At 46.7% G+C, this 16456-nt stretch overlaps 1 protein-coding gene across 2 annotated transcripts in view; it reads left to right on the top strand.

Moving 5' to 3' along the window:
- The first annotated feature begins 52 nt into the window (after positions 1–52).
- Positions 53–16456, top strand: part of ndufaf2 (NADH:ubiquinone oxidoreductase complex assembly factor 2) — a 71528-nt gene continuing 55124 nt past the window's right edge. Inside the window, exon 1 of one of the 2 annotated variants that reach the window (XM_084330875.1) lies at positions 53–186. In XM_084330875.1, the coding sequence (XP_084187001.1) occupies positions 107–186 (80 nt within the window). In that variant the 5' untranslated portion in view covers positions 53–106. Of the gene's footprint in view, positions 187–1416; positions 1596–16456 lie in introns of those variants that run through there. The other variant, XM_084330874.1, reaches the window with a different exon arrangement.

The raw sequence follows: 16456 nt of genomic DNA, 5'->3' as shown, positions 1-16456 counted from the left end.
GGGAATGCCGAAATATCTGATGTGTTGTGGTGGTCTTGTTGACGAGTGGAGTTTGGGCGAAGGTGGTTGTAAGATTTGCGACTTGTTTACACATGTTGCCGAGTTGATGGTATGGGATAAGCCGTATCCGAGCCCTGTTTCCCCCCAGGGTTCGACGTCGGGAGCCAGGGGGGGTAGAGCAAGCAAGTGCAATTCCAACAGTGATTGATTGATTGAATTGATTGAATTGATTGAAACGTTTATTAACAGATTGCAGAATGGGTACAGTACAGTACAGCTCAATAGGAACTGTGCATTGGGGGAGGTTGGGTAGGTGGGGTGGGGCTGTACATTGGAGGTGGGGGGGGGGGGGGGGGGGGTAGGGGGGGGGGACACTGTACATTGGAATACTGACATACATTTGACATAGAAACTGTACATTGGAGGAGGTTGGGTAGGTGGGGTGGGGTTGGGTGGGGCTGTACATTGGAATACTGACAAAGCCATGCTTGGTCTTTATTGTACAACTGGGTTAGGACATTTGTAGGGGCCAGTTTTGAATTGCAGTCTCCCGTAGGTGTTCTTTGAGAGTGTTTTTGAAGGTGGGTAGTGATTCACATTCCTTTACAGCTTTGGGTAGGGCGTTCCACATTGTTGTGGCATAATTGCGAAACGTGTTTAGTCCCTTGTTTGAGCCGAATCTGGGTTTTACATGATTTGTGGAGCTCCCTCTGGTGTTGTGATCGTGGTATTCACTGACCTTTGGGAAGTATTTTGACATGTACATGAGTACCTTGGTCGTGTAGTGTATCTTGTAGACCAGGCCCATTGCAAGTTGCTGTACTCTGTCGTCTACTCTAAGCCATCCTAGGTTGGCAAAGTGTGCAGGGGTGAGGTGGGTTCTAGGAGTCAGGTCAAGTAGTAGTCTGACCAGTTTGTTTTGTGATGTTTGTAATTTTGTTTTAAGCGCAAAGTTGAACTAAAGGTAGCTACGTGAACCACGTGATATCCTGTCGTCGAGATCAAAGCGTGTCGCAACTCTCTCTACGGCACTGCTGCAAAATACCTAACGCCTAGTTTATCACTGGTTAAGCTTAGGCGACTCTTTCGCAGTTGGTTAAGGTTAGAGTTTGGAATCAGGGCAGGCGTTCTATCGCCATGCTCTAAGACAAACGCTTAACCAACTTCGAAAGAGCGCCTAAGCTTAACCGTCCAAAAACTTGCCGTCCCACGATTGGCGCACATGTCACATGACCAGAAACGTGCGTGGCCAATCAGAGCGCAAAACGGGAACGCGGAAGGACAAGCCACTTGCTTAAAGTATAGAAGCGCCCTGGCCCGCACCCCGGGTCGGTAGGTGGCGGTAATGCCCCAAACAGTTGGTGGCCGACCGCCGTAAAACCCCAAGAAGAAGAAGAAGAAGAAGAAGAAGATAAACAAGCCCTCCATGCTTTAACAGCTGATAGCAGACTCACACCGGGTTGCCTGTCACACCGTCACCATGAGCAGGCTCGCGGGCCTCCTGAGGAGAACCTTCGGGATAGCGCGTGAGCACGTCGGCACGGATCACCATGGAAACAAGTATTACCGCGTGCCCGAGCAGAAGACGTGGACGGGTGAGTGTCGTCTCGCGATAACTAACGTTACTACATGACGTTAACCAGCAGCCATGGTCCCTTCTAGAAACGTACCTGACCTACACGGTGTCCTGCTCTCTCTGTGATCTTATGATGAATTGAAAATGGGGGACCCTGATGTAAACAAGACGAAAGTCTTTCTCTGGTCTGCACCCCCTTAACCCTTTCACTGCCGCACTACAGAAGGTTAACCCCTTTACTACACTTCTGTAGTGTGGTAGTGAAAGGTTAACCTTCTGTAGTGTGGTAGTGAAAGGGTTCACCTTCTGTAGTGCGGCAGTGAAAGGGTTAACCTTCTGTAGTGAAAGGTTAACCTGTAGTGAAATGTTAACTGTCTGTAGTGTGGTAGTGAAAGGTTAACCTTCTGTAGTGGTAGTGAAAGGTTAACCTTCTGTAGTGTGGTAGTGAAAGGGTTAACCTTCTGTAGTGGGGTAGTGAAAGGTTAACCTTCTGTAGTGTGGCAGTGAAAGGGTTAACAATTGTGTGTATTGAGCTGTACTGTATTGTACCCATTCTGCATCTGTTAGTAACATTTTCAATCAATCTAGTAATGTTAAGCAGCCAGCCAGCCATGGTCCCTTCTAGAAACGTTGACCTACACTGTGTTCTGCTCTGTGATCTCGTTACCCACACGAATTAAACCTCTGTTCAGATATCCCAACTGACACTGAATTGATAATAATATACATTCGTTTGGTTCAGTAGCAAGTAGATGGTAGACCCTGTGTTATTCAGCACGTTACGCACATAAATGACGTATTAAGTCAAGTCAAGAGTTTTATTTGTCACGGCATACAAGCATACAGTGAAATGCGGGGGGGTCATGACTGTACTCATGTACGACGAACTGGTGTTAACCATTACTAAAAATATAAATATTATATACTTTTATAAATGGTTATGCCGTTCTAATTTTTTAGGTTGTCACCATTATGTATTTTTGTAGTATCGCGCGTCCGCCACTAGATGGAGTGCGTGGCTAAGTAATAACACTGCTGCCTTTTATTGTATGTTGGCCGCTTTCACTTTTCCAATGGTCGAATCGAATTGATCCCATTCAAATGCAACTATTTTGTGTGAACAAGACACAAACCACCCAGGTATGTACCCATACGGAGTCTTAACGTGGCGAAGAGCACTCCTCTCTGGCAGGGGTGTAAAAAGTACCCAGAAATTATACTTAAGTGAAAGTATGGGTATTGGGTAGGCTACCGTCTCAAAATCGTACTCAAGTAAAAGTCAAGAGTATCTGGCTGAAAACACACTTGAGTAAAAGTAAAAAAGTTTCTACTTTGAAATGTACTAAAAAGTAAAAGTAAAAACTTAACTACACATTGCACCAGGTGAGTTAGTTGAAGAGGTGAGTCAATTAGTGAAATCATCAGCTGGTGTTTAGGCTGGAATGAAACCAAGCACTGAAAATGGGCGGGTTCATTTTCCATTGATGGGGATTTGATTGGCTGTTTTTAAATAAAGTGTGGCCACAAGATAAATAAGTTAATAACGTTAAAGGGGAACTATTTTACTATTTCTTTCACTATTTGGGCACTTTTACACAATTCCTGTGAGTTTATGGAACACCTCTGTAATTTTTTATTTTTTTTAATTCATTGTTTTGTATTTCTAATGAAGTCCTCAAAAACAGCATTTTTCTACCTCAAGATCTTAAGCCGTTTTGAGCCTGGGCACCTAAACCACTGCGCCGCCTGAACATTATCATGCAGTGGTGTCTCTCTGACATCACAAATCAGCACATTTTCAGATGACTCAGTTCAGTGAATATTGAGTGAGAGGAGAATTGGAAGAATGCGCCAATATGAGAATTAGAGACATAGATCATATTAATATAAGTCCACATAGCTAGGAAACAATGCTAAACACTGAAAAAGGCCATTTATAAGATAGTTCCCCTTTAACATTAGTTCGGCCAACATATGAAGCCATCTGAGCCATGTTTTTGTTTGTCCTTTGTCATGTCTGTTAATGTACTTTTATAGTTTATATTATGTCTTTATTATGCTTATTGTCGTTGTTGTTGTTATTGTTGTTAGTGCTAGTGTTGTTAGTGTTTTTGTTATTAAGTCTACTGTATTGTGATGTCTTGTTCTATGTATGTTTTGAAAAAGGAAAATAAAAACATTTATATAAAAAAAAAATATTAGTTCGGCCAGAGAAACACACGACACGTACACACACACACACACACACACACTTACAGTACACACACACACACACACGTACAGTACACACACACACAAGGGCAGTGCACCACACAAACACAGGCAGTACACTTTCTTTCTCTCTCTCTCTCTCTGGTGATGGGATGAGGTTTATAGGGAAAAGGCCAAACGTTGTTAGCCAAGAACCCTGCTCCTCTCTCTGTTCATTCAGCCCTCCTTCCTCTCGTCCATGTGGAAGTCTCTCTCTCTCTCTCTCTCTCGTCCCTGTGGAAGGCTCTCTCTCTCTCTCGTCCCTGTGGAAGGCTCTCCCTCTCTCTCTCTCTCTCTCTCTCGTCCCTGTGGAAGGCTCTCTCTCTCCCTGTGGAAGGCTCTCCCTCCCTCTCTCTCGTCCCTGTGGAAGTCTCTCCCTCCCTCTCCCGTCCCTGTGGAAGGCTCTCCCTCTCTCTCGTCCCCGTGGAAGGCTCTCTCTCTCTCGTCCCTGTGGAAGGCTCTCCCTCCCTCTCTCTCGTCCCCGTGGAAGGCTCTCCCTCCCTCTCTCTCGTCCCCGTGGAAGTATCTCTCTCTCTCTCTCTGTCTCTCTGTCTCCAACATTGTGGAAGTAAAGTAGATTATTCAGTCCATGTGTCTAAAGCTGAAGCTCTTTTTGATCTTAAACTGATAGATAGGCCAACCGTGGGCCCAGAGCCTAACACCCCTTCCTGACAGGCAGCGACGCGAGCGAGCGTGATTGCGAAAATGATTCAAATGTATTCGTTTCAAATCAATCAGACTATCCTGACCTGCCGCGAGCGACATCGAACTGAGCGCCGATGTCGTTCACCCCTCAAATATTAGCTCGCTGTGTCTCTAGTTGAGCGATTACGCGGCCAAGTCCCGCCCCTAAACACTTTTTATTGGTCGAGAATCGCAGGCTGCTTTGCCCCTGTGCTTCCAGGTAAACACACGGACACACTCGGACACGCGCCGCCTCATATCAGGACAGTGTTGCGCGTGATTTCGTCTCCAGTTTGTTCGCTCGCTGCCTGTCAGGAACCGGTGTTAGGCTCTACAGCAGCACAGCAGTGTGGAGAGGGATCTATCTATCTATCTATCTATCTGTCTCTGTCTGTCTGTGTCTCTCTCTGTCTCTGTGATCTACCTACGATATATGTGTTCTGTCCACCCCCTCTACCTTCTACCATGCTTTGCTGCTCCTATTTTCTACCTCTCTCTCTCTCTCTCTCTCTCTCAATCTGCTACATAAAAAATAAAAACGGAGGGCGGCTACGTGGTGCAGTGGGCAAGGTGCTCACCACGAATACTGGAGGCTGGGCTCAAACAGATCATCTCCCTGTTCGAGCCCAGCGCTTCACATTGCTTTCAGTTTAGCTGGTCGTCCGTACTAATACACATTGGCAGTATTAGGGGGAGGGAAACTGATGGGTGGGGATCAGGCATTGTGGACAGCGACTCCTACAGGTCGGTTGGTGCGCCTGCGCAGTAGAATCAGGAAGCGACGGGGGTGGGGCCCCTCCAAAGCCCAGACCCCTGACGCTGAAAGATCGAGCCGCGCAGGTGGAAAGATGCGACTGCTGTTACCTCGAGTATCGGAGGGGACTCGTGCTATGTATGACTTAGTCCACATTGCAGCTGGCTTGTGGGAGGCAAGAAACGGCGTTCAAAGACAGGGGAGGGTTGAATTGGATGATACGAAATTAAGATGGGAGAAAAATTAAAAAAAAATGGAGAAAAAGTGGATAAAAAAACGGGGCACTAAGCTCCAGTAGCTCACCGCGTACCTCGAACGCTATTTCGGCGTCGGGGACAACCGTGCGCGTCACGGATCTGGGGTAGCGAGTTCGACTCCCGGACAAGCCGTACTTTCTCAGAGTGTTTTTCCCCCCATCTATACCCCCATTCAACCTGTTTCTGTCGGTCATACTTGACCAAAAAAAGCGATAAACGCGAAAAGAACCAGCTGACTGGTCAAAGTTAAAAAAAAAAAAAAAAAAAAAAAAAATGGGGCGTAAGTAATGCAGTGTACTGGTCTGGTTGTAAGTAATGCAGTGTACTGGTCTGGTTGTAAGTAATGCAGTGTACTGGTCTGGTTGTAAGTAATGCAGTGTACTGGTCTGGTTGTAAGTAATGCAGTGTACTGGTCTGGTTGTAAGTAATGCAGTGTACCGTTTAGTTTAGTTTATTCGGATCCCCATTAGCCATTGCCATAGGCTACTATTACTGGGGTCCACACAAATCAATACAATAAAATCAATACAATACAATCCATACAATACAATACACCTCAATAACACATACAAATATTATAATAAAATATCTAAGTTTACCAATCACACACCCATCATGTTTCAAGGCATAAATGTTCACATAAAGCACAACAATACATCTCAATACAACATACAAATATATTAAATATCTAAGTTCACCAATCACACATACCCATCTTCTCAATCACCCACAATGTTTACTTAACTGACAGTACCACTCTATCTTATATGATTTTTAAGGTGTTTTTTAAATGTCTACTTTTGTCTTCAACCCTCGTTAGTGCAGGTGGTAAGGAATTCCATGCAGTCATGGCTCTATACATCACAGTTCTTTTCATTGCATTTGTTCTTGGCATCTTTACAGTACATCTTTTCATTGACACATGCCTCGTGGAGTAACTGTCTGTTGATTGTGAATTGCATCTCGTCATATAGACAAGCAGGTTTTTTGTTCTTGTATATATTTCTAAAACACATTATGATATTTACATTTAGTCTTTGTTCTACCATTAACCATGACAGTTTTTCATGCATACTTACTATGTTTGACCTTTTCCTACACTTCAGAGCAAGGCGCTGCCTTGTTCTGTGTCATTTGTAGTTTTCCCAGTTTTTCTCTTCCAGCACTTCCCCAGATCACCGGACAGTAATCTAGATGTGAAAGGATCAGAGCCTGGATAACATGGCTCACTGACTCTGGAGTTAGGAATTCTGCACATCTTATAATTAATGCCAGCCCTCTCCCCATTTTTTTTTAATGTTATTTATATGCGTTGACCAGCTCAGATGACTGTCCAATGTTATACCTAGTAGCTTTGCTTCTTCTACCTGTTCAATTTCAGTTCCCCCCATCATTATTTTTAATTTTGGATTATCAATTAGCATATGGTGAGAAGCCATTAAAATACACTTTGTTTTTGCTATGTTTAAAAACCATTCTTTGTGTAGCTCTTTATTTAGTGCCACACCCAGATCTTCCACAGAGGAGGACACCATGTACAGGGTTGTATCGTTACTCCGCATATATAGCCACCTTCGCTTGCTCTAAAATTAACGGCAAATCATTTGTATAAATGGTGAATAACAGAGGTCCAAGGCAGCTTCCCTGTGGAACTCCATACTTAACTTTTTTCGCTTCAGATAGGCTACCGTTAAAAAATACTCTGTTTTCTACTGTATAAGTAGCTAGTTATCCATGAAACTCACGATGAAGCAAAGCCATAGTCTTTAAGTTTCTCCAGTAGTATTACATGATCCATGACATCAAATGCTGCACTGAAGTCTAACATCACTGATCCTGCTAATTTCTTTCTATCAATATCCATTAGACAATCATCTACTAGCTGTGTCAACGCTGTCGCTGTTGAGTAACCATCCCTATAGGCATGCTGAAAATCAGTATTCAATTCATTGTCATTGAAGTAACTCTGGATTTGTGTAAACACTATTTTCTCCATTATCTTCGCTAACACTGGCAAAATGCTCACAGGGCGACTGTTTGGACCTGACGGGTTGACTTTTGCATTTTTCTGTAAAGGAATGATTTTAGCCTCCTTCCAGACTTTTGGACATATACCATTTGATGCTTTGATTTATAATATGCGTGACTGTACCTGCTACATGCTTTGCTGAAACCTTCAGTAGTCTACCCATCCATGTTATTCAGGCCTGCTGGTTTTTCCTTTTTTATATCCGACAACATTTCCTCCACCATTCTAGTGTCAACAGAACATAGACTAAATTAGCATTTTTTATCTTTCATAATCCTTTCTAATATGTTATTATATTTTACATTACCCATACACATATTATTCCTTAGAGTTTCAACCTTACACAAGAAGAAGTCATTGAAATAACGAGCTATATCAACAGGCTTTGTTATAAATGCCCCATCAACCTCAATAAAGCTAGGTACATTGTTATTCCCCCTTCCTAGTACAGTGTTAAGTGTTTTCCATAACTGTTTTACTGTCATTTTTCACTTCATTTATCTTAGCTTGAAAATAGCTTTTTTTTTTCTTCTATTCCACTTTGTGACACAATTCCTCAGCTTGCGGTAGTTCTGCCAATCAACCAGACATCCAGACTTGCATGCTTTACTTTTTGCTGCATTTCTTTCTGCCATACAATCTTTTAATTCTTCATCTAACCAGGGTGCCCTTACTGTTTTCACTGTACACTTCACTATAGGCGCATGTCTGTCCGCTACTTGGAGAAACCTCTTCATAAATATACTTGGTGCTTCTTCTGGGTTATGCTCTTTATATACATCATCCCATGATATGTTTTCAATATCTTTGACAAATTCCTCTTTCCTGAAGTTCTTATATGCTCTTTTATGTATAATCTTAGGTCCAGCTTTTGGTATTTTTCCCTTTCTAGTGAATGCTATAATATTATGATCAGTGCATCCTATATTAGCTGATATAACTTTTGAACATAGCGCTGCACTATTAGTATACACATGGTCGATGCATGTAGAAGATTTTCCAGCCTTGCTTGTTTGCGTTCTAGTTGGTTGGTTGACCAGCTGTACTAGATCACATGCATTCACTGTCTACTCGTTTTTTCTTTAGTGAGCAGTTTAAAAAAAGGGAAAATAAAAAACATTTGTTCAAAAAAAAGAAAACCAATCAATATTCAGATCACCTAATAAATAGTTACATTTCATTTTTCCCATCAGAAACTATCAATCATCTCACATACATTGTTCATATATACAGCGTTTGCATTCGCAGCATCCTATCAAAATAGGCTTAAGGTGAGGAAGATGGACCTGTAACCATATCGCTTCAATTTCTTTTGACATAAGATCATTCCTTTGTTTCACAGGAATATGATTCTGTACATAGTATACATCATTACACCTCCTCCAAATCTATTTCTATCCCTTCTATAAATACTATATCCCTGAATCAATACCTCATCTCGTCATCATCAAATGACTGGTCCAAGTGAGATTCAGACACAGCCATAATGTGTATGTTGTTTACATGTAACAGACTTCCAACTTCCTGTACTTTATTTCTAATACTATTTATGTGCAATTTTTTGCCCTTTATTTGGAATGTTAAGTAATTCAACATCCATATTAAAGTATAAAATTAGATAAAAAACGCATGGTCCTGTGCCTACAAGACCTTATGGTACCTCTTATTCATGTTGTTCACCCTGGGTTGACATCATCCCTCTTAGGCTGTTGCTTCCCTGTGCAGGGTGTGTGATCAGCTGGTAGTATCTTGGGTACGCAATCTCTCCTCTTTCTCTAGCTGCCCGCATCAGAGGCAGCAGTTATTTTCTCTTTTCCCTCACCTGTGCTGAGAAGTCCTCATTTATGTATATTTTGGTGTTCTTTAGCGTTTTCTAGTATGGCGCATTTGTCCCTGTAGTTAAGAAACGTAACTATGATGGGCCGTTGTCTTCCGTTGGTATCAGGCCTGCCGATCCTATGTGCCCTCTCTATTGGCATGCTCTTGCCTTCCAACTTCAGTTTGTTTTCGATGAGACTGCGAACCTTCTCCTCTGTGGCCTCCCAGCTCTCTCTCTGATTCCTCGATCCCATCTATTACCAGGTTGTTCCGTCTCGACTGGTTCTCTAGATATTCTACTTTTCTGTCCAACATCATGGTGCATTTGCCGACTGTTTTCATGTCCTTCTCATTATGACTTGTGTCCACCGAGATCTTAGCATTGGTCTCTGCTAGCTTTCTTATGTCCTTTTTCAAATTCTCTACTTCATTCTGTGTAAACTGTAGACTGTTTTTTTTTAACTCTATTGTGAGTTCACTAGCCTTGTCAAAGTGCCCATTGGTAGATTCCAATACCACTTGCATAATCTTGCTGGTCTGGTTGTTGGTAAGTAATGCAGTGTAGTGGTCTGGTTATTGGTAATGCAGTGTACTGGTCTGGTTGTTGGTAAGTAATGCAGTGTAGTGGTCTGGTTGTAAGTAATGCAGTGTACTGGTCTGGTTGTTGGTAAGTAATGCAGTGTACTGGTCTGGTTGTTGGTAAGTAATGCAGTGTACTGGTCTGGTTATTGGTAATGTAGTGTACTGGTCTGGTTGTTGGTAAGTAATGCAGTGTACTGGTCTGGTTGTAACAATGCAGTGTACTGGTCTGGTTATTGGTAATGCAGTGTAGTGTACTGGTCTGGTTGTTGGTAAGTAATGCAGTCAGTGTACTGGTCTGGTTGTAAGTAATGCAGTGTACTGGTCTGGTTGTTGGTAAGTAATGCAGTGTACTGGTCTAGTTGTAAGTAATGCAATGTACTGGTCTGGTTGTAAGTAATGCAGTGTACTGGTCTGGTTGTTGGGAAGAATGGGACTGGTGGTTCAGGCAGGAAGAGAGGGAGGGAGCAGACTTTTATGTGCCTGGCTAGGTATACCTCCCTCCCTCTTTCTCTCTAACTCTTTCTCTCCCTCCCTATCTCTCTCCTTCCCTCACTCTCTTTCTCTCTCTCCATCTCTCTCTCTCTCTGTCCCTCTCTCTCTCTCTCTCTCTCTCTCTCTCTCTCTCTCTCTCTCTGCTTTTGCTTAAGCACATGAGGCATCATGAATAGGACTCGGCCCGCCATATGAGCCTGGTGCGAGAAATTGTCTGTCTCTCTTTAGAGGCTCTAACTTTTCATGCCATAGTTGAATAGATAATCTATACTCTTTCTCTTGTGTGCCCTCCTCTCCCCCCTGGCCCTCCTCTCCTTAGGCGGACAGGGGGCGGGTCTTAGGGTGGACAGGGGGCGGTTCTTAGAGCGGACGGGCGGGTCTTAGGGCGGACAGGGGTGGGTCTTAGGGCAGACGGGGCGGGTCTTAGGGCGGACGGGGCAGGTCTTAGGGCAGACGGGGTGGGTCTTAGGGCGGACAGAGACAGGTCTTAGGGCAGACAGGGGCAGGTCTTAGGGCTGACGGGGGCGTGTCTTAGGGCAGACGGGGGCGGGTCTTAGGGCGGACGGAGGCAGGTCTTAGGGCAGACGGGGGCAGGTCTTAGGGCGGACGGGGCAGGTCTTAGGGCGGACGGGGCAGGTCTTAGGGCGGACAGGGCAGGTCTTAGGGCGGACGGTGGCGGGTCTTAGGGCGGGTCTTAGGCGGCACCCGACTTCCCCTCCTTGTATTTGGGGAGAGATGCGTGCTGAGTATCGCCCGCCGCAGCCGCGCGTGCAAATAATTGCCTGTATGATTTTTTTAGGGGGGACACGGTTAGGGGGGGACAGGGTTAGGGGGGACAGGGTTAGGGTTAGGGGGGGACAGGGTTAGGGGGGGACAGGGTTAGGGGGGGACAGGGTTAGGGGGGACAGGGTTAGGGTTAGGGGGGGACAGGGTTAGGGGGGACAGGGTTAGGGTTAGGGGGGGACAGGGTTAGGGGGGGACAGGGTTAGGGGGGACACGGTTAGGGGGGACACGGTTAGGGGGGACAGGGTTAGGGGGGGACAGGGTTAGGGGGGACAGGGTTAGGGGGGACAGGGTTAGGGGGGGACAGGGTTAGGGGGGACAGGGTTAGGGGGGGACAGGGTTAGGGGGGACAGGGTTAGGGGGGACAGGGTTAGGGGGGACACGGTTAGGGGGGGACAGGGTTAGGGGGGACACGGGGTTAGGGGGGGACAGGGTTAGGGGGGACAGGGTTAGGGGGACAGGGTTAGGGGGGACAGGGTTAGGGTTAGGGGGGGACAGGGTTAGGGGGGGACACGGTTAGGGGGGACATGGTTAGGGGGGGACAGGGTTAGGGGGGGACACGGTTAGGGGGGACATGGTTAGGGGGGGACAGGGTTAGGGGGGACAGGGTTAGGGGGGACAGGGTTAGGGTTAGGGGGGGACAGGGTTAGGGGGGGACAGGGTTAGGGGGGACATGGTTAGGGGGGGACAGGGTTAGGGGGGACAGGGTTAGGGGGGGACAGGGTTAGGGGGGACACGGTTAGGGTTAGGGGGGGACAGGGTTAGGGGGGGACAGGGTTAGGGTTAGGGGGGGACAGGGTTAGGGGGGGACAGGGTTAGGGGGGACATGGTTAGGGGGGGACAGGGTTAGGGGGGACAGGGTTAGGGGGGGGACAGGGTTAGGGTTAGGGGGGGGACAGGGTTAGGGGGGGGACACGGTTAGGGGGGACACGGGGTTAGGGGGGGACAGGGTTAGGGGGGACAGGGTTAGGGGGGACAGGCGGGTTCCTTTCAGCGCCACGTGAAGACGATGTATTTTTAGAGCCGCTCATTTAAATGCTGTATGCCGTGCAGTTTTAATCTAGCGGCTCCCTTCACCGCCGAGAGGGAGGATTCAGGGCTCTTCAGAGGTTCACCACCACCTCCTCCACCACCACCACCTCATCACCCTCCATCACCTCCTCCACCACCACCCTCTACCACCACCACCTCATCACCCTCCACCACCTCCTCATCACCCTCCATCACCTCCACCACCACCTCCTCCACCACCACCTCCTCATCACCCACCACCACCTCCTCCACCACCTCCTCCATCACCACCACCATCACCTCCTCCACCATCACCTCCTCCACCACCACCTCCTCCACCATCACATCCTCCACTACCACCTTCCTCCACCACCATCACCTCCACCATCACCTCCTCCACCACCTCCATCACCTCCTCCATCACTATCCTTCTCTCTTTGTCTATTATTTATTTGATTCGCCCGCTCTGTTCTATGAAGTGAGAAACTGAAAAGGCCTCAGTTCCTGCCTTTACAGGACTGGCTACTCCGGGGAGGTGTGTGTGTGTGTGAGAGCAACACACACACACACACACACAGAGAGAGAGAGACACTATTTGTTGAGGCGACACTGAGAGGAGTGCGTTCCCTCTCTCTCCCCCCCTCCCTCCCTCTCCCCCCTCCCTCCCTCCCTCTCCCCCCTCCCTCCCTTCATGCCTTTGCACGCTTAACACAACAACAGATGGCTGTGTGTCATCAGATCCTTAATTCAAGCCACAGATTTCCATGGAAGGAGTCAGAGCGGAGAGACCGGGGGAGAGGGGGAGAGACCGGGGGGGGAGAGAGAGAGAGATAAAGAGGGGGGGGAGAGACCGGGAGGGAGGGGGGAGACTGGGGGAGAGACCGGAAGGGAGGGGGAGAGAGAGAGAGAGAGAGAGGGGGGGAGACCGGGAGAGAGTGGGGGAGAGACCGGGATCCAAATGGCTGCCCCTCCTGCCACACGTCTCCCCCGGGACAGATGAAGGGAAGGCCTCCCCTGCTCCACCGCGCCGGCGCTGGCTCCACCATGGAAACCCGTTAAGGCCGGGCCTGGCATGTAAATCACGGTGATGGTGGCTGGGCGGCGCCGCCACGCGCAGGGGTTTAAGTGGAGATTGTGTTCCTCGTTTACGGAAATACTATGTGTTTAGTCGGTCCTTTCTAGCGTCGCCCGATGGCCAAGCAGGGGAGGGGAGGGGAGGAGAGGAGAGAGGAGAGGAGAGGAGAGGAGAGGAGAGGAGAGGAGAGGAGAGGAGAGGAGAGGGGAGGGGAGGGGGAGGGGGGGAGGGGAGGGGAGGGGAGGGGAGGGGAGGGGGAGGGGAGGGGAGGGGAGGGGAGGGGAGAGGAGAGGAGAGGAGAGGAGAGGAGAGGAGAGGAGAGGTCCTTGCAGGGCCGGGGCTAGAGCTGCAAACGTCCCTGGGTCTTTGTGACCCGGTTGGATAGGGTCCATAATTCCAATCTAGCGTTTTTGCAATATAAGGTGGTAGCTTTATAGATGAACAAATATCATTACGCATCTCTGCCAGAGAAGACCAACCCACCTGCTCATAGAGGACACAGTGCTGAGTGTCCATCCATATATATATATATATATATATATATATATATATAATAAGGCTGTCAAAGTTAACGCGGTATTAACACGTTATCGCTCGATTCTATTAACGCCACTATTTCCTTTAACTCACGATTAACTTTTAAGAAAAGAAATTTAAATTTTTTTTTTTTTTTTTTTTTTTTTTTTATATACTAGACTTCACTCGGGTGTATTATTGATGCTCTCATTGATACTATGTTTGTTTCTGAAGTGTGTGTGATATATATATATAGAGAGCAGTGGCGGCTGCTGACCAATTTTTTGGTGAAGCACAAATTATTATATTATATTTATAAAACATCCCCCAATGTGTGTGTCAGTAGAGGCTGGTGAGTTCAAAAATTGGGGAGGACGGGAGGTAATAAAGAAGTACAGACACACAGTGTGGTTATGAAGACAGCAGACAGACACTACAGTTAAGGACAACAGGCACTAGTAATAAATACCTTGGAGTAACTCTTGACACACACCTCACTTACACACATCACAACAATAGCTTAGTCAAGAAGGCAAATCAAAAACGATTTGTTTACAGCAAGATCAGACCATTTCTCATCCTCACTGTTTCAAACACATCTGTGTCCCCGCACAGCGGTTTGTGCCAGATGTCTGCATTTTCATTTTCCATAATTATATAGTGATGAGAGCACTAACTATAATCATAGTGAGATACTGGTGAGAGCACTAACTTACACACAGTCCTCATATCCCTCCTAGTTACACACACACAATCCTCATATCCCTCCTAGTTACACAGTCCTCATATCCCTCCTAGTTACACATACACACAATCCTCATATCCCTCCTAGTTACACAGTCCTCATATCTCTCCTAGTTACACACACACAGACCTCATATCTCTCCTAGTTACACACAGTCCTCATATCCCTCCTTGTTACACAGCAGCACTGTATCTCTCTCAACCAAAGCTCTACTAGTACAACCAGCTGATATAGATGATGTCTGCTCTACAGTAACTAACTAAAGAATCAAGAGGTTTATTTGTCACATACATACCAGGGCATACAGTGAAATGCGGGACACATACACACAGTTGCGAGAGTGAGAGCCGCACATCACCAGTTATCAAGTGTATACTTCATAGACAGTCACGTTAGCTACCGGTTGTGCGGCTAGCTAAAGTTAGATCGAGAGGAGAGACTTATTTAGCACTTACCTATAACGCATAACATATCCCCTCCACGAAATCCACTTGAGAACAGCTGTGTAACAAAGTCCAATAGGCCCTCGTTCATTAGATCCAAAGCATCAATTGCTTTTCCTTGACTCTAACGCTAGTTTAGCAGCTAATGGCTAATGGCTAAACAGCTGATTTTGTAAACAAAGCAGAACAAGCCGGCCTGCATTAATTCATTCACATGTAAATCGAACTCCTCCCCCGCGAGGACAGCTGAGCCGTGAGACAAAGTCTCTAAACAGGTTGACTTTACACAAAGTAATCTTACCTTTATAGATACTAAAACTGTTCGCTTTTATAATAAACATGTTCTTAAAAACTCATTCAATCGAAAAGAAAGTCTCAGGCAGTTTGCCGACGGCCGAGTTCTGGTCGATATCGCTGTGCGATCTGATTGGATCTTAAGTTTGTGTGGCACGGCGTGAACGCAATCAATCTCGTGCACTCCACCTCACACCCCTCCTGCCCAGCCCTCCTGCCCACTTCCCCCTCCCTCCCACCCCTCCTGCCCAGCTCTTTTGAACAACTTCCAACCCATCTCTCTAACTACTCTCAGAGAGCTGGTGGCAGGCATGCGGACTGTCACATCCCCCCTTGATGCCCTCCCTACCCATCTTCTAAAAGACTCCATGGACATAGTAGGCCCCAGTATTTTGTCTATCATAAACAGCTCTCTGGAATCTGGCTCTGTTCCCTCCGCCCTTAAGCACGCCATGGTTGAGCCCCTCCTAAAAAAACCTAACCTAGACCCTGCTCTTTTCAATAATTACAGACCCATATCCAAACTACCCTTCCTATCTAAGATTTTAGAAAAGGCTGTCCTGGCACAGCTCCCTCCCCTTCCTACATCACAACAACCTCCTAGACAAATTCCAGTCAGGTTTCAGGGCAGGGCACAGCACTGAGACAGCGCTAGTCAAAATCTACAATGACCTGCTTCTCACCATCGACTCGGGTAGCTGTGCCATGCTCCTCCTCCTGGACCTCTCTGCCGCGTTCGACACGGTCGACCACTCCACCCTGGTCGATCGTCTCGAACACAGGCTAGGTATTGGGGGGTCTGCCCTAAACTGGTTCGCAATCCTACTTGAGCGGCCGCCTGGTCCTTTTCTCGGTCAGTTGGGTGGACACTCCTCCCCCACAGCTAGTCTACCGTATGGGGTCCCCCAAGGTTCCATCCTGGCCCCCATACTCTTCTCCATCTACATGCTCCCTCTGGCCGAAATCATCCAGAAACGCAACATTTCATATCACTTTTATGCCGATGACTCTCAAATCTACGCTTCCCCTCAACCCCTCTGACACAGCTAACCTAGACTCTCTTAAAAACTGTCTCAGGGACATAAAAAGCTGGATGGCCCTCAACTTCTTACAGCTAAATGAAAATAAAACGGAGATCATTTTGTTT

This window comes from Notolepis coatsorum, assembly GCF_963971535.1.
Source record: "Notolepis coatsorum genome assembly, chromosome: 15".
Taxonomy (NCBI): Eukaryota; Metazoa; Chordata; class Actinopteri; order Aulopiformes; family Paralepididae; genus Notolepis; species Notolepis coatsorum.
This window is presented reverse-complemented; position numbering and strand designations above follow the sequence as displayed.